This window comes from Ovis canadensis, chromosome 13 (genome assembly GCF_042477335.2).
Source record: "Ovis canadensis isolate MfBH-ARS-UI-01 breed Bighorn chromosome 13, ARS-UI_OviCan_v2, whole genome shotgun sequence".
NCBI lineage: Eukaryota > Metazoa > Chordata > Mammalia > Artiodactyla > Bovidae > Ovis > Ovis canadensis.
Window position 1 is genome coordinate 44,392,601 of NC_091257.1, and position 25,568 is coordinate 44,418,168.

The window sequence follows — 25,568 nt, forward strand, 5'->3', positions numbered from 1 at the left end:
AGTGATTTCCTCCCCAGAAACAAATCTGAAGTACCGATTTATATCTTTGTTTTTTCTACTAGGTACATATATACATAACCTGTGTGTGCGTGTATGAGACTGAGAAGCAGAGAAAGACGGAGAAAAATACAACTGCCTTTTTTTGGTTATTGTACACAACCTTTTAAAATGAATTCACAACCTTTATTTTTTAGAGCAGTTTTAGGTTCACAGCAAAACTGAGCAGCAAGTACAGAGTCCCCATGTACCTCTGCCCTCCCCACATGCACAACCTCCCCTATCATCAACAACATGTTCTCAGACATTTAAAAAAGCCATTTGTAGAGATGTGGATGAAACTAGAGGCTGTCATAAGGCGTGAAGTGAGTCAGAAAGAGAAAAACAAATACTGTATACTAATGCTACACATGGAATCTAGAAAAATGGTACAGATGAATGTATTTGCAGGGCAGGAAGAGAGGCACAGATGTAGGGAATGGATGTGTGGACACATGGGGGAAAGAGAGGGTGGGATGAATTGGGAGTTTAGGACTGACATATATATACATATATATACCACCATGTGTAAGACAGACAGCTAGTGGGAACCTGCTGTAGAACACAAGGAGTTCAGCTCAGTGCTCTGTGATAACCTACAGAGGTGGGATGGGGGAGGGGGAGGGAGGCTCATATGGCTCATTCAAATAGGAAAAGGATTGCGTCAAGGCTGTATATTGTCATCCTGCTTATTAAACTTCTATGCAGAGTACATCATGAGAAACGCTGGGCTGGAAGAAACACAAGCTGGAATCAAGATTGCCGGGAGAAATATCAATAACCTCAGATATGCAGATGACACCACCCTGATGGCAGAAAGTGAAGAGGAACTAAAAAGCCTCCTGATGAAAGTTAAAGAGGAGAGTGAAAAAGTTGGCTTAAAGCTCAACATTCAGAAAACAAAGATCATGGCATCTGGTCCCATCACTTCATGGGAAATAGATGGGGAAACAGTGGAAACAGTGTCAGACTTTATTTTTGGGGGCTCCAAAATCACTTCAGATGGTGGCTGCAGCCATGAAATTAAAAGACGCTTACTCCTTGGAAGAAAAGTTATGACCAACCTAGATAGCATATTCAAAAGCAGAGACATTACTTTGCCGACTAAGGTCCGTCTAGTCAAGGCTATGGTTTTTCCAGTGGTCATGTATGGATGTGAGAGTTGGACTGTGAAGAAGGCTGAGCACCGAAGAATTGATGCTTTTGAACTGTGATGTTGGAGAAGACTCTTGAGAGTCCCTTGGACTGCAAGGAGATCCAACCAGTCCATTCTGAAGGAGATCAGCCCTGGGATTTCTTTGGAAGGAATGATGCTAAAGCTGAAACTCCAATACATTGGCCACCTCATGTGAAGAGTTGACTCGCTGGGAAAGACCCCGATGCTGGGAGGGATTGGGGGCAGGAGGAGAAGGGGACGACAGAGGATGAGATGGCTGGATGGCATCACTGACTCGATGGACGTGAGTCTGAGTGAACTCCGGGAGTTGGGGATGGACAGGGAGGCCTGGCGTGCTGCGATTCATGGGGTCACAGAGTCGGACACAACTGAGCGACTGAACTGAACTGAACTGATGGCTCATTCACGTTGTTGTACAGCAGAAACTAACACAGCATTGTAAAGCAATTATATTCTAATAAATAAATAGGTTAGACATTGTGGGGGAAAAAGCCTATTCTAACCACAATTCTTGGAGAAGCAATACGTCAAAACCAACAAGGGACAAGCTTCACCACCTACCTGTCATAGATCCGAATGTTTGCGGGGATGGCACTGATGAACCCCACCAGTTTTTTGTTTGAAGACACCCTGACGCCACAGTGCCACTGGAGGAGCCAGCCTGGGGGACGCAGAGCCCTGTAGTCAACACAGGCGAGGAAAACGAGTGCGCTGAGTGTCCAGGAAAACAGGGACAGAGAGAGACGGCCCAACCCCACTGCAGTCGCATCCCCACCAGGCGCCGGCAGCCACAGACTCACCACAGCAGGAACTCGGGCGAGTAGTCAAACCGGAACATGTTGTCATCATCCTCGACGTAGTTCTCATTCAGCAAGGTGTACAGCTCCCGGAGCTATGAGACCAAACACGCGTCCTGCCTGTGATGCTAGGGCCCCGTGCGGCAGCAGCCCAAGCCAGTGTGGGGCCTGAGGTCTGAGGTTTCACTTACCACTTCGGCGTTACCCAAGTCTAAAGTGTCCCACATAAAACCCTGCGGTAGGGAGTACGGTTCCTGACGCACGTTTTCTTTATCAGCTTCAATTGCGCCATGAGACGTTATTACTTCATCTAGATCCAGGGAGAAGGAGAAAAAAAAAAAAACAACAGAGAGACGATTCAATTACAAAGTGTTCCGACGACCCCAACCGGTCAGTTACGGGAAACAAAAGCATGCTTTAGGGCTACTGAGTTTCACATAATCTTTAAAAATACTGTACTGTTTCAGCTACCTCTACAGGGGGGTAAGGTAGTTATGTGGAGGTGGAGAGTAACTGCTATCTGAACAATTACCGGAGAAATTACTCGTCATCCGATGGCAAACTGGACACAAGAAAACAATAGTGATTCCTCAATCTGAAGCCTCCAACTAGAGACTGATCATACAGCACAACTGCCGGCAATGTAGGTTTGCTGTGACAGTCTTAGAGATGTTTTCTTTTTAACTGTTTTTCAACAAACAGGGGGCAAGGGCTGCAGTGACCTCTGACCCCTCCCAGCACAATCCAAAATTCAGTTCAGGTCTACTTCTGTCCGGGCTGCTGGCAGCACAGTTCAAGCCATCAGTGTCTCCAGCGATTTCCACCAAGGGGCCCTTTTCCAGTCCCTCCTCTGGAACCTCCCAGTGTGGCTGGGATAAAATCCAGCCCCTTGGCCGTGGCCTGCTGCCTGTCTGGCGAGCCTCAGCACATCCGCCCCACTGACCTCCCTCGGGCTGGGCCTCTGCTCAGAAGGCTGTCCCCTGACTTTCACGTGGCCAGCCGCTCCCGCTTCTTCAGATGTAAGTTACACACCACTTCCTCATAGCATCCCCCTCAACGAAAGCTCTTCCTATTGTGGATACGTCCTCCCTACCTGCTCACCGTTTACCCTGCTTTCCCTCTACTATCTCTTGTGTTTGCATCCCAGCGCCTGGCATTTACTACAGACACTCAACAAACATCTGCTGAATAAGTGACCTTCAGGTACAGTTCCTACCATCACAGACCTTTTTACAGGGGAAAGTCACAGAGTTTGTACCCACCCTAAAGGGTTTCTTTTCTCTCCTCCTAATCCCTGACTTTGCATATTCATCTTATCTCTAGTCTACCAGCTCATCCCACGAGTACCTCAGGCTCCCCCAGGTCAGCCCCAGTGGTCAGGTGCCCAGCTGCTCCCTTGGGGTCCCTGGGGAGTTGCTCTTAGGGCTTGGCTGATGTACACAACACCAGGGGCTCACCCCATTCAGGCAGCTCCAAACAGCGGGGTGTGTTTGACTGAAGTGGAACAGGGCTCTGGAGAGAGACGATGAGATAGTCTCTCTGACTTTCAAACGTTCTCCCCAACCTCAGGTTCCTTTTTCGGCCATTAACCTGGCTCTGCCTTAATTGAGGTGCATAGAGAATGTTCTAGGAACCCGAGAACCAGGCAAGGATTTAGGGGAGGGGCTAAAATGAGGTGAGCAGAGGAGTGGTGCACTGGGGTGGGTGGCAGCTAAAGAGACTTTTTTCTCCCCTGAGCCATGACCCAAAAGCCACCAGCAGCGTTTAGCCAAACCCAATACATTCAGATCAATAAACCTTCATTCCCTTTAGCCAATGAATGGTCATTCAATTCAGTGTCATTTAAAATCCAGTAAATTCATTCTAGAGGGCCTTTCCTCACCAAATAATTTCTAGAGACTTAAAATCAAGGGAGGATCATTGCTTTCTGCTTCTGTTCACGCTCTGAAGCTCTTGCTTTTGAAGCTGCGTGGGGTGGGCGTGGGTGGGAAAGGAACAGTCCCTTTTAAAGTTTGAAATCCATGATTTGAAGGCAAGGAGGACAATTGTTTCCTGCTTTATAATTGATGAAACTGGCTATCTGTATATAACTTGGCTAATAAGACTTTGGGATGGCAATGAACCCCTTATATTAAATATTATATATTATACATTAAATATTAAAATTTGAATCTGGAACTATCATTGAAGAAATATATAGAAATGATACAATGAATTATCTTTATATAAACATAAGTCAAAGCAACAGGTTGAGCTTGTAATACACTGATAAACATTTTTATGGCATTTAGAGCGTCCGTTGGATTGGCCAAAAAGTTCATTCCGGTCTTTCCACAAGATGGTATGGAAAAAGCTGAATGAACTTTTTGGCCAATATTTTTTTTTTTGGCATAATGTGAAAGGGTAACAATGGAATTATGTTTACAGAAACTTAAGTGGTAGAAGTTTAAGTGAAATATGATGGAGCAGGCCTGGCACTGCGGGAAGAGGACTAGTAATGAAGTTCTGACGTGACCCAGAGCCCTTACGAAGGCCTTCACAAGGCGTCCCAATTCACTTATACTGGAGTGTTATCACACTGGCAATCATTAACACCATGGGTGAATGTTCAGAACCCTGCTGTTAAACAGAGCAAAATCTTCTATTTCAGTAAGATTTAATAGGCAAATTTCCTGTGTCTTCTGGGATAACTGAGGTGAGACTGCTAAAAATTTATGTAGAAGGAAAAACCACTCCATGAAGACTGGAACCAAAACACTGCCGGTGGGGGAGACTCCTCTTTTCTGTGTGTATATACTCCATACACTAATATTTGAAGTGTGGGGACACTAGATTTTTTGTAGGCACAAGAGTTATATTAAAATTGTTGTTACTAAAAGCCAATGTCATCACTCAATATTTATTTTAGTAGGAAAAATATGACTCAATCTGTGGTCTGAAACAAATCATATAAGTGAAATCAAGTCTCTTTTTGTGTTTTTTTGTTTGTTGTTAACCCAGCTTTGTTTGCAGAGGGAAAAGGCAGAAAAGCTTACTTAGTTTGGGTACCGGCTGTGTGTCCCAAAACTGGTATCTGTGTTTGGCAGCCTCATCAATGTTTCTGGCAGGGCCCTGGCATGCAGATAACAGCTCCATTGCCCTCTGGATATCCTGCAACTTCTGCATTGGGATGGTGGAATTCTACAACAGCAAAGACACACAGACACAGAGTATGAGGAAGCTGCCGCTGCTCCCAAACCTAGGACAGGTACATGCACGCCTGCCTCGGAGACTACAGCGTTCACTGGAAAAATGCACGATCCTCCTCTAAGCGTGGACCCTGGGCTCAAGTATGCTAACATATTAAAATATAAGCAAAGGTACAGGATAAAGACAACAACAGAGTTATAGTTTTAATGGGGCTCTGACAGTCTGGAAAATCTCTAGTAAATCAAGCCAATGCTTGCTTCAGTTTCCCAAACATCTGCAAATGGTCCTCATGGTTAATTACTCATGTGAGTGGAGCAGCAGAAAGGGCTGCCATGCAGTGCAAACGTGAGCATCGAACAGCAGCCAGTCAGCCCCTGGTTTTGGCTTCACTGCTGGAGTTAATGCTTGGCAGGAGCAATGCAGGGACAAAAGAAATAACTTCTAGAATGGAAGCGAGGTGGACATGGCAGGAGGAAGTTCATCAAGAAAGGACTCTCAAAGGATGCCTTATCCTGGACCACACCCCACCAACTACTAATTCGGATGCTCCACCAGAAACAAATCCTTCAATGAGGATGTGCAGTTTCCTCCACGAATTCAGAACCTTTTGCAACCATAGCCTGTTCACCCCAACCCAAGTGTGGTAAATAACCTTCCTTTTGAGTAAAGCATATCCTCAGTCTATAAAATTGACAATGCCTTTAAATACTAAAGTTCCTTCCTTAAAACCAATATCTGTCATTTCTGAATATTCCATAGCTCTTTTTTTTTTCTGGAAAATCCCTCAAATGATGTAATACTTCTTACAAAATAAGACTATATGTGAAATGAGAGTGGGACATAATACTGAATATGGAAATTGGTGAGGTTTTCTCAACATGCAAAATTACTGATGAGTTTTAGAATTTTGATGCCATACAAAGAATGCTCTTCACTGTGGGTTCAGAAGTGGTTAGAAAGAGTCTCAGAGCTTTCAGGTTTTGTCAGCATCACAGGCACCAAGGAAAGGTACCACTGACCCTCAGTGGTTTATTAACAGCAGGTCTGGACTTAGTTCAATTCTGAATCTGAAGTCGGTGACCTGGAGCAAATCCTTTTATCTGGGAAGCTGACTTGTTTGACTCGGTGTGAAAGTCTTAGTCGCTCAGTTGTGTCCAGCTCTTTGTGATCCCGTGGATTGTAGCCCACCAGCCTCCTCTATCCATAGAATTCTCCAGGCAAGAATACTGGAGTGGGTAGCCATTCTCTTCTTCAGCGGATCTTCCCGACCCAGGGATCAAACCCGAGTCTCCTGCATTCCAGGCATATTCTTTACCATCTGAGCCACCAGGGAAGCCCCAGTACGAAATATTTAATACAGATCATCCTGTGGTAGTTTGACTCACTAGGTTCCCTAAAGATTCTTGCTCCTAAAATGATTCCAAGAAACAAAGTGCTGGAATCTAACTAGAAGTAGGTTAAAGTCTTGATATCTCCACTTGGACACCTAACAGCATCACTCAGGCCTACCACAAATTTTGTAAGCTGTCTACCTTATATTTTGATTGAGGTCTAAATCATCAGGTTCACACATCAATTACACATACTAATTTAACCAAGTTACATTGTTGTTGACTTATTGTAGTTTTAGATGTCTCTTTTTGGATCTCCTTTGAGCCTCCAACACAAAAGTAACAGATTTCTAGCCAAATGAATTTACATCCACCTGAGCCCCCAACAACACAATGAAGAGACTTACACCTTATACAGAAAGTAAGAGGACAGTATATTTAAGCTAAATTATGCTTGAACATGCATCCATTTATGTTACAATAGGCCAAGTAGAACCTAGTCTTACAAAAATATATCTATAGTGTCTGTACTGAATTTGCCATAGTAATTCTTTCCTGCTATTTGAGTTAAATCCTCTAACATGAATATACCAAACTCTAACTCTTTCATAACAAACATGCATCAGCATCTTTGTTTCAAGGAAGCCAATGACGGTAGCCCGTCTCCATAAAGAAACCCTCAGAGTGGCTTCTGCCTAAGCAGGCTGACCAGCAGTCTTTATATAAAATCACCATTTATGAAGTAGTTATATCCCAGTGCTCACTATTCAATGCTCTCTTTTAAATGAGTCTAGTTGATTTACAATGTTCTATTAGCTTCAGGTATACAACACAGTGATTCAGTGTTTTCACAGATGATGCTCTTAGAGTAGATTCAAGTAAGTGCAACTTTCAAATCCACGGTGACAGAGCAGAAAACTCGGCTATGGTAAACTCTTAAACCTATCCAGTCACCTTCCGGAGCAGCACCAGATGGAGTGTTTAGAAAGGAGAGACTGGGTAAGGATCCCACATTAGTCTCCCACTACTGTATTTCCGATGTGAGAGTCAGACACGCCTCTCTTTCTCCTTATCTGCTCCTTGGGAAATACTAAACATCAACTGTACTCCTTGCCCACTAGTTTCCAATTTAATACCATGGGAAAAATGTCCAAGTCTTTAATCACTATGAAGTGTATAAGAACCCAAATATCATTTTATTTTGGTTCTTGAGCATAAACCACAATATTCTTGAAACTAAAGAATCTCTAAAAGTCACTGTAATTGATGGTTTTATGTTGAGCTGGCATCAGTTTAGGGGAAAGGAGCCTCAGGTTTTAAGATGTAGAGAAAAGCCCACATTAAAGCAATTTTGACTTCACTAAAAAAGAAAGAATTTCTCTACCACAACATGCTAGCAATTCCTCTGGCCTTGCCTGGTTCCTTTTCCTTAAAATTCTATTCATCCACTCAGTTTATTTTTAATTAAAAATTTTTTTTGAAGTAGAGTTGATTTACAATGCTGTACCCCAAAGTGACTCAGTTATACACAGATGTATTCTTTTTCATATTCTTTTCCATTACGGTTTGTCACAGAATGTTGAATATAGTTTCCTGTGCTATACAGTAGGGCTTTGTTGTTGTGAAAGAAAGTGAAAGTCGATCAGTCATGTCCGGCTCTTTGCAACCCCATGGACTATTATACCGTCCATGGAATTCTCCAGGCCAGAACAATGGAGTGGGTAGCCTTTCCGTTCTCCAGGGGATCTTCCTAGCGCAGGGATCAAACCCAGGTCTCCGGCATTGCAGGCAATTCTTTACCAGCTGAGCCACAAGGGAAGCCCAGGAATACTGGAGTGGGTAGCCTATCCCTTCTCAAGCGGATCTTCCTGACCCAGGAATCGAACTGGGGTTTCCTGCATTGCAGGCGATCAGTTGCTTTACCAACTGAGCTATCAGGGAAACCCCTTGTTGTTTATCCATCCTATATGTAAGAGTCTGCATCTGCTAATCCCAAATTCCCATTCTTCTAAGTGACCAGAGGTAGGGGAAGGACCCAAAATCACCAGGGGTATGGGGACTGGCAGCAGCTGGTGGTGAGGACAGAAGGAATAAGGAGATAGTCATGAATGCATGTAAGTGACACTACATTTACCTGATGAAGCAACCTTGAGAAATAAAAAAGATATCTTGCCAGCTTATACGAGTTACCTTGGAACCTATAACTGTGGCTAGACTATTTATTATCTGAGAACCAGATTGAAAATCTGTTGATGGAGACTGCACTTTCTTCTCACCCCACAAAAGCAGTCAAGGAAAAATTGGGGCAAGTAATTTTCCTTCTTGGTGATTCCTGGTCCTTAGGTTTAAAACTGATAACAACAACAACAAGACCACCTGCCAGACTCACCCACTGTCATATGATGTAAACTTTGTGTAAGAAAGAAATTTAGACCCCACAAAACTTGTGTAACCATAATGACTGCCATGTATACAGTATAAACACCACATAATAAAGATGGTCTGATTACGACTTCACGAGAGCCTGTGAGCTGGGTAGCTTTGGGAGGGGCAGAGCCTGGCAGAGGCACCTGGCTCAATGGCCAACAGGGCCAGGACCGAGCTCCTGCCAGGATACCATGCATTCCCCAGCCCACCTGGAGCTACAACAACCAGATAACCTGTTTTGTTACATGCCCAACTCTACCCTCTTTTTGCTGTGTCTGGCACCAAGAGTTCTGTCTTTCCTGGGCCTAGCACACGAGGTCTCTATTTGCAGCCAGGGTGATTGGGGTGACCCCAGGAAGGGGCATCTGGCATCAGCACCTCCAGAGGGATACAGGATACAGGGCCCAGCTAGACCACTTCTGGTTTGGTTATTTCCACCCTCTGGCAATGGAATTTGGATTGGCCGCTGCAGACTGGTCCAAGGCAAAGTCAACATGAAACTTACCCATGGTGGCTCCCGCTGAAATCTGCTGCCTGATGGTGCTGTATTCAAGTAATTAGACAGACACCCAGGAAAATAAAAAATGTGAATATCTTCTGAACAAAAAGGAATCAAACATTAAGTGTAACTTAAAAACCTAACAAGAGTTAGGAAGTCACACTGAGACTTCCTTCTATGATTACAAGCTACATACTAGTCTGCTGAGAAAGGGCAAGATGTAGGTAGACCACACACACACACACACACACACACACACACACACACACACACACAGAAGCCCAGTATGGACTGCTTAGTTATCTAGGTACCAACGTGAGTCCTGGGAAAGCTGTAAATATCCCACAGAGACCCCTACCATGCAGTACACGGTGATGGCAACACCCTAACTACACCTCTGCCCCAAAAGGGTGCTCGCCTAAGCTGCTCAGACCCACTTTCACAGGCATACAACACCACGGAGATTAAAATAAAACACAGTTCTCACTTTTGAAGGCGGCTGAATCTTAATCTCCTGGGAATCGGATGCCGAGTCTGACTTGGTGCCTCCAGAATTTGGTTTCTCCTTTTTTCTCTTCTGTTTCTTCTTTTTCTTTTTGGCACCCAAGTCCCCTCCAGGACTTCTGTTAGAAAATTCACAGGGTTTGTAAAAACAACAACAGGTAGGTCACTATGTAAAATCTGAATTGCATGAAATTAATCACTTAGGAAAAACATATGTTATACTACATTAGGATGTGCAGTATTATAATTGAAATGAAATACATATATATTCAGGTGACCAAATATGTATTTGCTTTTGATCCACGGTTCCTGGATCACAGTTCCCTAAATGCTTAGAACTTCTTAAGAGATGAGATACTTAAAGGTGCCCCTAAGGTCACTGTAAGGAGGAGACTTGGAAGCACCTAAGGATGCTCTTTGGAAGGAAAGTTATGACCAACCTAGATACCATATTCAAAAGCAGAGACATTACTTTGCCAACAAAGGTCCGTCTAGTCAAGGCTATGGTTTTTCCAGTGGTCATGTATGGATGTGAGAGTTGGACTGTGAAGAAAGCTGAGTGCCAAAGAATTGATGCTTCTAAACTGTGGTGTTGAAGAAAACTCTTGAGAGTCCCTTGGACTGCAAGGAGATCCAACCAGTCCATTCTAAAGGATATCAGTCCAGGGTATTCACTAGAAGGACTGATGCTAAAGCTGAAACTCCAATACACTGGCCACCTCATGTGAAGAGTTGACTCACTGGGAAAGACCCCGATGTTGGGAGGGATTGGGGGCAGGAGCAGAAGGGGACGAGAGAGGATGAGATGGCTGGATGGCATCACCGACTCTATGGACATGAATTTGAGTGAACTCCGGGAGTTGGTGATAGACAGGGAGGTCTGGCGTGCTGCGATTCATGGGGTCGCAGAGTTGGACACGACTGAGCAACTGAACTGAAGGATGGGCTGGTTACCAGGGGAGCAACTCTGTGATTAGAAGGTTGGAACTGTCACCCCACTCCCTGACCTCAGGGAGGCAAGCAGGGCTGGAGTCTAACCAAACACAAACGGCCGATGATGTAATCAACTGCATCTATGTTAAAGTGCTGCACTCAATATGCCAGCAAATCTGGAAAACTCAGCAGTGGCCACAGGACTGAAAAAGGTCAGTTTTCATTCCAATCCCACAGAAAGGCAATGCCAAAGAAAGTTCAAACTACTGCACAATTGCACTCATCTCACATGCTAGCAAAGAAATGCTCAAAATCCTCCAAGTCAGGGTTCAACAGTACATGAACTGTGAACTTCCAGATGTTCAAGCTGGATTTAGAAAAGGCAGAGGAACCAGAGATCAATTTGCCAACATCCGTTGGATCATCGAAAAAATAAGACAGTTACAGAAGAACATCTACTTCTGCTTTATTGAGTACACCAAAGCCTCTGTGTGGATCACAACAAACTCTGGAAAATTCTTCAAGAGATGGGAATACCAGACCACCTTACCTGCCTCTTGAGAAACCTGTATGCAGGTCAGGAAGCAACAGTTAGAGCTGGACATGGAACAACAGACTGGTTCCAAATAGGGAAAGGAGTACATCAAGGCTATATATTGTCACCCTGCTTATTTTACTTATATGCAGAACATATCATGTGAAATGCTGGGCTGGACAAAGCACAAGCTGGAATCAAGATTGCTGGGAGAAATGTCAATAACCTCAGATACACAGATGACACCATCCTTATGGCAGAAAGCAAAGAAGAACTAAAGAGCCTCTTGATGAAAGTGAAAGAAGAAAGTGAAAAAGTTGATTTAAAACTCAACATTCAAAAAACTAAGATCATGGCATCTGGTCCCACCACTTCATGGCAAATAGATGGGGAAACAGTGTCAGACTTTATTTTTTTGGGCTCCAAAATCACTGCAGATGGTGATTGCAGCCATGAAATTAAAAGACGCTTGCTCCTTGGAAGAAAAGCTATGACCAACCTAGAGAGCATACTAAAAAGCAGAGACATTACTTTGCCAACAAAGGTCCGTCTAGTCAAAACTACTGGTTTTTCCACTAGTCATGTATGGATGTGAAAGTTGGACTATAAAAAAAGCTGAGTGCTGAAGAATGGATGCTTTTGAACTGTGGTATTAAAGACTCTTGAGAGTCCCTTGAACTGCAAGGAGATCAAACCAGTCCATCCTAAAGGAAATCAGTCCTGAATATTCATTGGAAGAGCTAATGCTGAAGCTGAAATTCCAATACTTTGGCCACCTGATGCAAAGAACTGATTGATTGAAAGCAGGAGGAGAAGGGGATGACAGAGGATGAGGTGGGTTGGATGGCATCACTGACTCGATGGACATGAGTTGAGCAAGCTCCGGGAGTCAGTGATGGACAGGGAGGCCTGGTGTGCTGCATTCATTGGGTCGCAAAGAGTTGGACACAACTGAGGGACTGAACTGAACTAAGAGAGGCTGTATAAAAACCCAAAAGGAGGGGGTTCTGAGCCCGTAACCTGTGGAATCCGATGCTGTCTTTGAGAAGACAGTGTCAGAACTGAGTTGAATTGTGGGACACCCAGCTGGAGTCTGAGAAGCACCTTGTGTTACGTGGGAAGTTCCTCCCTCCCCATTGGAACTCGGTGCAGGAACTCAGAAGATTATTAGTCTACACTCAGTGACCCTGCAGGGTGCTTAGATGTCATTTGAGCAGGAAAATCATAGAAATAAATGCTATTTTATCATGGAAGGCAAATAGCTTTCACAGGTATCCACTCCGCTAATGTACTCTTCAGTCAGGGAGAGACACGTGTTGTAAAATATGTCATTATAAATGTCTCTTGGGTACACAAACCACTAATCTTGACATAACAGAACCAAAGAAAGTGCTTCTCTGCAGAGGGGGAAATGTCTCCTGATAAAGATTTTTATTAGATGAATTAACAACTAAAAACTCTACATGTAAAAACGAAAAACAATCACTGGTAAAATATTTCTGTTTGGAACCCTTGTCATCTTAGAGCTGTCATCTTCTGAAAGAGCGAAAGAGACACAAGATTTCAAATTCCCATTTCTTTGAGCCTACTCTCTCACAGTATCCCCAGAGATAAATTCAAATTTAGAGTCAGAGATTATTATTGCATTATCACCTGATGCAAGGAAAAGCGATTGAAATATCAGTTCTGTTCTATCACTCTTTTTTGAAATTTACGTATTCATTTACTTTAAATTTGGCTGTGCTGGGTCTTAGTTGCAGCATGTGGGTTCCAGTTACCTTACCAAGGATTGAACGCAGGCCCTCTGCATCGGGAGTGTGGACTCCTAACTGCTGGACCACTAGGGAAGTCTCCTCTTCCATCGTTCTTAACTGGCTCTATCTGTTCCTATTTTCTTACTTGAATTTTTAACTAATTATGAAGTTCATGTTCATTATAAGACAAATGTCATTAAGTAACAGCCTTATATATACATCAACAGCCTTATAAAAGGGTCCCTCAAAGGAAACTAATAGTTTTTCTGGCATAAATTTTTAAAAAATAGTCTTTCGTCTCTAAGCATGCCTCTGTTTTTACTATGAGTAAATTTTAAACAAAAATTGAATCTTAAACACACTATTTTGAGATCTGGCTTTTTTTCTCCTTCCACTGAACAAACATATCTTGGATTTCTTTCTTTCCATGTCAGGATATATTGAGCTACTTCATTTCTTTTTAGCAACTGGGTAGCATTCCCTTGTGTAAGTATAGCATATTTTATGCAACATTCCTATATTAAATATGCTGCTGCAAAAAAATCTTCTGGTACTTACGTCTTTGTCCATTCATGCTAGTTTGTCCATAGGTGGAAATGCTAGGTCAAAGGGCACAATTTTTACTTTTACTAAATATGGTAAATTTAGTAAAGCAGTTACCAGTTTCCACCCCACCAACAGTAAGTCAGTTTCTGGTTCTGCATGTAAGGAGCTTGGAAGTCACCACTCCACCCTGCTGCTGCTGCTGCTAAGTCGCTTCAGTCGTGTCCAATTCTGTGCGACTCCATAGAGAGCAGCCCACCAGGCTCCCCCGTCCCTGGGATTCTGCAGGCAAGAACAGTGAGTGGAGTGCCATTGCCTTCTTCGCCACTCCACCCTAGCAGACTGAAAAACCAACAATTTCTCTGAGATCCCTAAGGGAGGGAGGGACACAGGACAAAACGCTGCCCCCAAAATTGGAGCAACAGTTTCCGGGAGCAGAGACTCACAAGTGGCAATCTCCATGGGAGCCAGTGCTCAGGGAGGAACCCCGGGACTGTGATTCACATAGTCCTGGAGGCTGTGTGTGGACAAGCCTGAGAGTTACCAGCCCAGTCACAGGGGTCTCCCATACTCTCGTGAGCTTTACCCCTGGAGCCCAATCAGGTTCCCATGGTAGATACTGGAGAAGAATCCCCTCGTACTTCTGGCAGAGGAATCATTTTAGAAATACACCAGACTTTCTGTGCTTCTTAACAAGGCCTGTTCTCAGCAGAAATTAGTCAATCAGAACCTAACCAGCTGGGCTATGATCAGAGCCTAACTGATCTGAGGAAGGGAAATACCCAACTCCAGCCCCCGTAAGCCATCCTATCCCACGTCTGTGAGGTCACAGTCTAGAGGCACAGGCTCACCAGAAGACTGATACCTGGTCACAGGACTGTAGAATGCTTCCCGTCCCCCTACACCTCACCATGGCATGACCACAGGCCTATTTACAGCAGTTCCTTTTACCTAGTACATCATGGCTGGCTATCAAGATAAAAAAAAAAAATGACAAGGCATTCCAAATACACAGTTGGAAAAGATACAGCAAGCATCAGAACGAGACAAGGCAGGGATGGTGGGATGATCAGACCTGGGATTGGAAACAACTATGATTAATATGTTAAGGGCGCAAATGGACAAAACAGAAAGCACACGAGAACAGATGGGTGATGTGAGCAGAGAGGTGGAAATCCCGACAGAACCGAGAAGAATCAAAACACTGACAGAAATGAAGAATGTCTTTCGATGTACTTATTGGCAGACCGGATGTGGCTGAGGAAAGAATCTCTGAGCCTGAGGACATAGCAGTGAAAACCTCAGAACCCACCCCACCACCACCCCGCAAACTTGAAAAGAAAAGAGAAGATGGAAAAAAGAAGAATAGAGTATCCGAGGACTGTGAGGAAACCACAGAGTGTAACATACTTATGATGGGAGCACCAGAAGGAGGAGAGAGAAGAAATATTTGAAACAATAATGACTGAGCATTTCCCCAAACCAATAGCAGGAGCTAACCCGCAGATCCAAGCAGCTCAGAGAATACCAAGCAGGATAAATGCCACCCGAACAGCATCTTGGCAAATCATTTTTAAACTACAGAATATCAAAGATGAACAGAGCCAGAGAGGAAAAATTACCTTACCTATAGGAGGCTTCCCTAGTAGCTTAGCTGGTAAAGAACCCACCTGCAATGCAGGAGACTCTGGTTCAATTCCGGGGTTGGGCAAATCTGCTGGAAAAGGGATAGGCTACCCACTCCAGTATTCTTGGACTTCCTGGGTGGCTCAGAGGGAAAAGAATCCACCTGCAATGCGGGAGACCTGGGTTCAATCCCTGGATTGGGAAGATCCCCTAGAGAAGGGCATGGCAACCCACTCCAGTATTCTTGCCTGGAGAATCCCATGGACAGAGGAGCCTGACAGGCTATAGTCCATAGGATTGCAAAGAGCTGGACACAACTGAAGCGACTTAGCACATGTGCACACACATAAAGGAACAAAGGACAGAATAGTAAATAAGAACATCAGTTTGCCTACATTTCTGCTAGCACTGAAATATAACCATATTTTTCATCTCTGACAATCTGATAGGTAGAAAAACAGTCTCACTGTAGATTTAAATGTTTTTTTATTTAACCAGGAGCGAAGCTAGAAAATAGAAAATGGACCTAATGAGCATGCTGCTAAGTCGTGTCTGATTCAGTCTGACAGAGTTGGACACGACCCTGTCCCATAGATGGCAGCCCACCAGGCTCCCCCGTCCCTGGGATTCTCCAGGCAAGGACACTGGAGTGGGTTGCCATTTCCTTCTCCAGTGCATGAAAGTGAAAAGTGAAAGTGAAGTCGCTCAGTCGTGTCTGACCCTCAGTGATCCCATGGACTGCAGCCTTCCAGGCTCCTCCATCCATGGGATTTTCCAAGCAAGAGTACTGGAGTGGGGTGCCATTCCCTTTCTGTGCAGAAGGCTGAAAACATGCTGGCTTTTCCCAGCTGTCTATAAGAAAATGGGAACAGAGAGAGATTAACTCAAGAACGAGATTCTCAGGATTTGAATGGAAGTTAGAGAATTCCATGGACTGTATAGTCCATGGGGTTGCAAAGAGTCAGACACAACTGAGCGACTTACACTTTAGAGAATACAAAAACCCAGGCAGTATTTGGGCTTCCCAGGGTGGCTCAGTGGTAAAGAATCTGCCTCCTAGTGCAAGAGGCACAGAAATGTGGGTTCAGTCCCGGGACTGGGAAGATTCCCTGGAGGAGGAAATGGCAACCCCCTCCAGTATTCTTGTCTGGAGAATCCCATGACTACATAGCTTGCCATGTAGCTTGGCAGGCTACACTTCATGCGGTCCCAAAGAGCTGGACACGACTGAGCATTGAGGCAGCACTTGCTAGACTATGGATTAAACTGTTCCGCATACCCAACATCTCCAGAAGGTGAAGTTCAGTTCAGTTCAGCTGCTCAGTCGTGTCCCACTTTCTGTGGCCCCATGGACTGCAGCATGCAAGGCTTCCCTATCCATCACCAACTCCTGAAGCTTACTCAGACTCATGTACATCGAGTTGGTGATGCCACCCAACCATCTCATTCAGGACTGATTTCCTTTAGGATTGACTTGGTGGATCTCCTTGCAGTCCACGGGACTCTCAAGAGTCTTCTCCAACACCACAGTTCTAAAGCATTTTTCGGCACTCAGCGTTCCTTGTGGTTCAACTCTCACATCCATACATCTACTGCTGGTACTACTACTACTACTCTCACATCCATACATGACTACTAGTCAAAACTGTAGCTTTCACTAGACGGACCTTTGTTGGTAAAGTAATGTCTCTGCCTTTTAATATGCTGTCTAGCTTGGTCATAGCGTTTCTTCCAAGGAGCAAGCGTCTTTTAATTTCATGGCTGCAATCACCATCTGCAGTGATTTTGGAGCCCCCCAAAATAAAGTCTGTCACTGTTTCCACTGTTTCCCCATCTATTTGCCATGAAGTGATGGAATCGGATGCCGTTAGTTTTCTGAATGTTGAGTTTAAAGTCAACTTTTTCACTCTCCTCTTTTACTTTCATCAAGAGTCTCTTTAGCCCAGGAGATGAAAGCTTCACATATTAAGATGTGGCCTCAGGGGACTTACCTGGTGGTCCAGTGGTTAAGACTCACACTTCCAATGCAGGGATCGTGGGTTCAATCCCTGGTTGAGGAATTAAGTCACCAGACTCCTCTGTCTATGGTATTCTCCAGGCAAGAATACTGAAGTAGGTTTCCATTTCCTCCTCCAGGGGATCCTCCTGACTCAGGGACTGAACCCATTTCTCCTGTAACTCCTGGATTGGTAGGTGGATTCTTTTTACCACTGAGCCACCTGGCAAGCCCCTAACAGATGAATAAAGAATGTATAGCATGGAATACTACTCAGCCATAAAAAGAATAAAATAATGCCATTTCCAGCAACATGGATGGATTTAAAGATTATCATACTAAGTGAAATAAGTCCGAAAGATAAAGAAAAATACCTATGATACCGCTTATATTTAGAACCTAAAATATGACACTAATGAACCTATCTACAAAACAGAAATGGACTCATGAACACAGAGAACAGACTGGCGGTTGCCAAAGGTGAGGGGGTTGAAGGAGAGGAGGAACAGGAAGCTGGGATTAACAGATGTAAGCTTTCATATACAGAGTAGGTAAACAAACTATATGCAATATCCTATAACAAACCATAATGGAAAAGAATACATAAAAATATATGTATGTGTAACTGAACCACTTAACACAACAATCAACTATACTTCAATAAATTAAAAAAAAAAAAGCAAAAAGTTAAGCCAAGAATCACCTCTTTCAAGAAGCCTTCTTGCTCCTTTCTAACCTGAAGTAGGTGCTCCTAACTCAGTGCTCCTCCTGCCCTCTGAAGTGGAAGTGTTAGTTGCTCAGCCGGGTCCAACTTTGCAACCCCAAGGACTGGAGCCTGCCAGGCTCCTCTGTCCGTGGGACTCTCCAGGCAAGAATACTGGAGTGGGTTGCCATTCCCTTCTCTAGGGCATCTTCCTGACTCAGGGACTGAACCTGGGTCTCTTGTATAGCAGGCAAATTCTTTACCTTCTGAGCCACTCACACAATATCCTCCCATCTAGCACACATAAAACCTGGTGCTCTTACCTGCTTTTCCCACTAGAGTGTAGGCCCCCTAAAAACAGAAAGTCTCTCATCTCTCTCTTTAAAAATATATGTGAGATAATAGAGAAAATATAAGACCTCAGTCCCTGGCACAGAGCTCCTAGACTGCTGGAATTTCCCAGGTGGTGGTAGCAGTGTCTTCTGTTCTCATGAGGTATCTCTGGGTGGGCTCCTGGATGGTCATAAAGATCAGAACCTTGAGATTTTCATCCCCCATCTGCAGTTCTCCAGAGATGTGAGGGGGCAGGAAATGGAGTTAATTATCAGTCATAAGCCTTCAGGAGCAGAGACCTTCCCGGCTGGTGAACCTGGGGAGAGGCTGGGAGTGTGGACCCTGGAGAGGGTTCGGGAGCTCCATGTGTCAGCCCTCAGCCCTTGCCCCACACATCCCTTCCACCTGGGTGTTCATCTGTATTCTTTATCACATCCTTTTACAATAAACTGGTAAGCAGTAAAAAGTGTTTTCTTTTCCTTTTTTTGGCCAAGCTGTATGGTATGCGGAATCTTACTTCCCCAACCAGGGATTGAACCCAGGCCCTCAGCATTGAAAGCATGGAGTGCTAACCACTGGACCACCAAGAAATTCCCTAAAAAGTGTTTTCTTGAGGACTGTGAATTCAAATTAACCACTATAAGGAGGGGTTCTTGGGAAGAACTTCAAGTTTGTAGCTGGTTGGTCAGAGGCACAGGGGACAGCCTGGACTTAGGACTGTGTCCCCAGTGGGGAGGGTGCAGTCTGGTGGGACCGGGCCCTCCACCTGTGGGATCTAACGCTGTCTCCAGGTGGACGATGTCAGAGTCAACGCAGGATCCCTGCTGGCACTGCAGACGTGCTTGGTGTCAGAAAAGCCGGGGGGACAGTGGTTAGAGTCAGGAGAACACAGGAGGAGAACTGGGTTTTTCCTACTCAGATAAACGCTATTGGTGCTCACCAGTACTTCTGACCCCCCTCCTGTGGGTGTTCCGGGGGATGACCCATACACTCCCCCACCTGAAGTGAGAAAGGTGGGCCCAAGCAGGCTGTTTGCTGAGCCAATGGAAGACGAGGAGATGGAACAGGTGGAGCTCCCGGGGGGGAGCATGTGAGGGTGCTGTGCCTTCTCTTTGCTGACTTCCCCTCCCAGCCAGCCTGGTAGCCTCGTCGAGATGCTGCACTGGAAGGCGATGGGCCTCTGACAGCCGAGGCTAGAGGTCCCCTGAGGATAGAGACCCCCACCCGCCGCATATAGTGCCAGGGAGAACAAGTTGTGCTGACTTAACCCAACAGAGCTGTGGGCTTGGTCTTTACCACTAAGAGGACCCCAGGTGGCAGTCTCATCACCCCATATCTAGGTCACAGAGGAACTCTTCTTTCTGGTGGTTATTTATGTATTAAAATCACAAACATCTTGAGTTATAGTGATTAATTCACTTTTCTCCAGAGTCAAAGCATGAAAGGCATATTCAACAGTGAGAAAAAGTGTTTAAAAGACAAGCCCATGAGGATTTCCTCAGTGGTCCAGTGGTTAAGACTCTATGCTTCCACTGCAAGGGGCTTAGGTTTGATCCCTGGTCAGGAAACTAAGATCCCACATGCCACATGGTTCTGTCAAAAAATAAAACATATAAAATAAAAGACACTAACAATTATTATTATTATTTTTAGAAAAGGGCAAGTGGATGAGCTATAGATGTGTGTTTCCCTGTTCTCCCTAATCCTGGAATAGAAAGTAGTGCTCGTTTTCTCCAATACATGAAGACCCCGCCAAATGACACCCTGTTGGTCTAAAAATAGTAATGCGTTCCCATCCCCAAAACGAGCAGTTTGTTTTCATCGGTAGAATCAAATCTGCACCGTTGTTTAAAATAAATCTAGTGGGGAAAAAAAAATCATCCAGTAGTTAAGGACTTCCAGAAATATCCGACTAGCGATCGGGTTTAAACAAACATCGCAGCCAGATACCGGAGCTAGAAATATGCCGCGGGTAGTACGGTTTTGTGCATTCTCTGATTCGGGCTTCCCTTCCTCAGGGCTCCCGTGGCTGGTGCCTTGTTCAGTGGTAAGCTTGCTGCACGGTGGTTGTGTGACTTACGTGCGCATCTGTGTCAGGATGTGAAGGGCACAGCTGTTCCTATTTGTGCCCCTGAGGTCGCCAATGCTTTACTGCCCAGTACTAGTAGATTTTTATAACAAGTACTTCTTTAATGGGTGCGTGAATAATTCTGGTTTTTGGGACAGTTCCAATCACACACTGCCAGGAGGAAGAAGATCTCTGAAAGCTACAGTTCTCCCTACCTGCATGGTGAAGCTGATCGCAGCCCATTACCCTGTATTCACCGAGCTGTCTGCTCTGTGCCCCGCACTGCACTGCACGCAGGGGAAGGGTGGCAGGGGTCTAGCCTTAAAGAGACTAGAATTTGGGAATCAGAGCTGGAAAGTTTACCTTCCCTAGGACAACTAGAACCAAAAAAGATAATGACAAGTGTTGGCGAGGATGTGGAAAAACTGGGACCCTCATACACCGCTGGTGGGAGTGTAAAACGGCATAGGCGCTCTGGGAAACAGTCCGGCAGCTCCTCAAAATGCTACAGGTTTATCACACCTCTCAGCAGCGCGGCTCCTAGGTAGATGACTAAGAGAAACGAAAATGCCTGTGCCCACAGACACTTGTACACAAGTATCCATAGCAGCATTTTTCATAATACCCAAAAGGTAGAAGAAACCACCCAAATACCCATCACCTGGTGAATAAAGAAAATGTGGTATATCCATACAATGGAATATTATCCAGCAATTAAAAAATGAAGTATTAATTCATGCAACAATATGGATAAACTGTGAAAACACTATACCAAATCAAAGAGGCACAAAAGGCCACACACTGTATAATCCCATTTGTATGAAATGGCCAGAAAAGGCAAGTCTAAAAAAGAAAATGGATCAGTGGTTGTGAGTGGCTGGGAGGACAGGGGGTGTCAGGGGGTGACAGCTAAGGGATGCATGGTTTCAGTCTGGTGTGATGAAAACATTCTAAAACTGATTTTGGTCACAGCTATACAACTCTGAATACAATGAAAGCCATGGGACTGTACACTTTAAATGAGTGAATCACAGGTATATGGATAGTATCTCAACAAAGCTGCTGAAAAAGTGGCAGATGAAATTTCTTCCATGGGGATGGAAAGATACTGAGAACCCCTCAGGATAAGAGGAAAATCCTTGCCTGAGAAGATTCTTCTGGGAAATCCGATGGAGAAAAGGGTTCAGAGTTGCTGCCTTAAGTTGATTACTGAATCCCATATCTTTAGCCATGGAAATCATGCAGCCCTTTTACAAAGATCTCTTGGATTTTTAAGAAGAGAAGTTCCATTTTCCACCTCCCCCACAATTCATATGAAAAATCCATAAGGAAAAACCCCATTTCGCTACCCCAGGAAGGCCAGATACTTGCATTTCTGCCTAAAGAGAATCTTTGGCACGTTTCAAACCCCAAGGGTAAACCAACGGACTATTTCTCAGCCATGGAAATGTCAAACATTTAATAAGCACATCCTGCAAATCTCTTTGATGTAGTCAGAGATTCTGCAGACTAGGACTTAATGGAATGAGCAAAGGAACACATTTTATAGGAAACTGTCAACGTTTTACAGTTGCTCCAGGAGAAACAAGTGAGAGAGAGAGAGAGAGAGAGAGAGAGAGAGAGAGAGACTGCCAGCTGCTCACAAAGACCCATTCCCGCTTGGTCTGGGAGCTCACAGCCAGACTATGCTTCCCTGTTGCTGGCAGGTCAGGTACTCATGCAACTGGGTTCTAGTCACTGGCATGAAAATAGACATGAGCCCCCACTTTCTGCTGGCCCAGAGAGGAGCCTGGGGGTGCTCGTTGATGCTCTCCCTCCCCGGGCTGGTTGGAGGCAGGTGTCGGATGAGACAGTAGAGGATGGCAGAGTCATGTGATGCAAGGGAGCCAAACCCTGATTGACAAGACGAAGGGAAGTCCCCTTACCATCCATCTGGATACCTGTCCAGGGCTGTCCCATCAATAAGGAAAAAATTTTATCATGTTGAACAGTTACACTGCAGGGTCTAATCATTATAGCAGTTTCAGTTCAGTCACTCAGTCGTGTCTGACTCTTTGTGACCCCATGAACCACAGCACGCCAGGCCTCCCTATCCATCACCAACTGCTAGAGTCTACCCAAACCCATGTTCATTGAGTCAGTGATGCCATCCAACCATCTCATCCTCTGTCATCCCCTTCTCCTCCTGCCCTCAATCTTTCCCAGCATCAGGGTCTTTTCCAATGAGTCAGCTCTTCGTATCAAATGGCCAAAGTATTGGAGCTTCAGCTTCAACATCAGTCCTTCCAATGAACACCCAGGACTTATCTCCTTTAGAATGGACTGGTTGGATCTCCTTGCAGTCCAAGGGACTCTCAAAAGTCTTCTCCAGTACCACAGTTCAGAAGCATCAATTCTTCGGCACTCAGCTTTCTTTATAGCCCAACTCGCACATCCATACATGACTACTGGAAAAACCATAGCCTTGACTAGATGGACCTTTGTTGGCAAAGTAACATCTCTGCTTTTTAATATGCTGTCTAGGTTAGTCATAACTTTCTTTCCAAGGAGTAAGTGTCTTTTAATTTCATGGCTGCAATCACCATCTGCAGTGATTTTGGAGCCCAGAAAAATAAAGTCAGCCACTGTTTCCCCATCTATTTCCCATGAAGCGATGGGACCAGATGCCATGATCTTAGTTTTCTGAATAGCCTGTTATAACTAACAGGTCAATTTTAAGAGCTTGATATATGGTATGGAATGCCAAAGATAAACAATTCTTAAATTTTGAAAAATTTTCTTGGCTGTGGCACGTGGAACTTGAGGCCCCTGCATTGGAAGGTGGAGTCTTAACACTGAACCACCAGGGAAGTCCCAAGAAACAATTTTAGATTTCAGAGGATTCCACCAGAGAGATCACTTACCCCCTCCCCATAATGACCATTAATAGTTTGATGTTATAATTATTTTATAAAACCTTCCCCTTTGATTTTCAATTTCCTGCATAGAAAATGGTAAGATTATAAGTGATTTTAATCATTTCTGTATTTTCATGCATTTTCTAAACTGTCTATAATAACCACAATGCCTTGACAACTAAAACATTATTAAGATACAACAAAGCTCAAGAATAAATAGATCAAGGAAGTGGAGCAGGCAGGCCAGTAATACTCATTACATAAAAGAACTTGATATATGATGATGATTACATCATAAATCAGTAGTGAAATGATTTGTGTTGGCTTTGCCAACATCTATCCATACCTAGAATAGCATCTGGCATATGACAGATGCTCAAGTAAATATCTGTTGAATGAATAAGCAAAAGAATGACAACAGGGACTTTCCTGGTGGTCCAGTGGTTAAGGTTCCGCACTTCCAAGGTTCAATCCCTGGTGGGAGAACTAAGATCTAAGATCCCACAAGTCATCTGGCCTGACCAGAACACCTCCAAATAAACATTTTTTTTAAATCCAATTAAAAAGAATGACAGTAAATTCATTATCAGTGAAAGAAATAATTTCTTAAATAAGGACCCAAAAGCACACACTATAAGATAAAACTTGACTACATCTAAGTTAAATATTTTGTGGCAAAGTGATTATAAACAAAATTTTAAAACTACAGAGGAGGTGAGGAAGGAAGTGAGGTATTTATAAAACACATGGTAAAGTGGTAATATAAAGCTCTTTTCCTGTTTACATTCTATCTCCAGCATAGTACAGACAGGCAACATCCTATCCTGGTTAGGATAGGCCTGGTTAGGACAGGCCTTAGCTAGAGTAGGACCACCTGATTTTGAAACCTGCCTCTACTACTTCCCAGCTGTGTCACTTGGAATATATTACTTAACTTCTCTGCCCTTCGGTTTCCTTGCCTGCAAAAGATGACGTTTTCAAAAGATGGTGTTCCCAAAATTGTGAGGATAAAACGAGTTAATATGTTAGTAGTTGACACAGAGAAATCACTCAGTCCATGATAGCTATTATTATGATTATCCTGCTTTATTTTTCTCCACATAACTTCTTGAGAGCTAAGAATATAGTATTTATTTGTCTTCTTCTGACTAGAACATAAAATCCATAAGACAACCTCTTCCATTGTATTCTCAGCACCTTAACAGTGTCTGAGGTATAAAATAAATATTTGCTGGATGAATGAGAAATCAATGTAAAAATCACTAGGAAGACAAAAGACCAAGAGAAGAATGGGCTGAGGATATGAATAAATCATTTGCAAAAGAGGAAATCCTAATAGTCAATAAATTTATGAAAAGATGCTCAACCTCACCAGCAATAAGGAAACTGAAAATGAAACCACCTCAGATTCTACTTTTTCTCCTTGACTTGCCAAACATTTTCAAGTCTAATAATACTGGAAAAATGTGAGGAAAGGGAATACTTATATAATGTTGGTACAAGCATTTTGGCAATAAACTGGCACCCCCACCATAACTATCATCAACATCATCATCGCTATCATCCTCATCACCGCCACCATCATCATCACCATCATCACCACAATCAGCATCATCATCACCACCAGCAACATCACCACCACCATTATCATCATTACCACCAACATCACCATAACCACTATCATCAGCATCATCCTTACCACCACCACCATAACCACCCCAGCAACATCACCATCAACACTACCACCACAATCAACATTATCACCATTACCACCATCAGCATATCCACCACTATCATCACCACCAGCAACATCACCATAACCACCATCATCACCACCACCAGCAACACAATAACCACAATCAACATCATCACCATCATCACCACCAGCAACATCACCATAACCACCATCATCATCACCACCAGCAACATCACCACCATCATCACCACCACCACCATCACAATAACCACAATCAACATCATCACCATCATCACCACCACCAACATCACCATAAACCACCATCATCATCACCACCAGCAACATCACCATAACCACCATCACTACAATCAACATCACAATCACCACCATCATACCACCATTCTCATCACCATTATGGCTGTCGGCATAACTGTTAACACTTTAGTGCACTCACGGGGCAAGCACCTTACATATCTACCATGTAAACTATCACAACTGTGTGAGGTTAAGTCCTCTGACTATAG

General features: G+C 44.0%; 1 protein-coding gene across 4 annotated transcripts in view; it reads right to left on the reverse strand.

The window, feature by feature from the left end:
• Positions 1 to 25,568, reverse strand: part of NMT2 (N-myristoyltransferase 2) — a 57,556-nt gene that overhangs the window by 19,004 nt on the left and 12,984 nt on the right. For 2 of the 4 annotated variants that reach the window (XR_011248126.1, XM_069547556.1), the window contains exons 2-6: positions 9,944 to 10,079; positions 5,046 to 5,190; positions 2,202 to 2,320; positions 2,014 to 2,105; positions 1,775 to 1,891 (exon numbers count right to left, since the gene is read on the reverse strand). Coding sequence is in view for 3 of the 4 variants with exons in the window: in XM_069547556.1 (XP_069403657.1) it covers positions 1,775 to 1,891; positions 2,014 to 2,105; positions 2,202 to 2,320; positions 5,046 to 5,190; positions 9,944 to 10,079 (609 nt within the window). In the remaining variant the exon portion in view is untranslated. Of the gene's footprint in view, positions 1 to 1,774; positions 1,892 to 2,013; positions 2,106 to 2,201; positions 2,321 to 5,045; positions 5,191 to 9,943; positions 10,080 to 15,395; positions 15,515 to 25,568 lie in introns of all 4 variants that reach the window. The other 2 variants (XM_069547558.1, XM_069547557.1) reach the window with 2 other exon arrangements.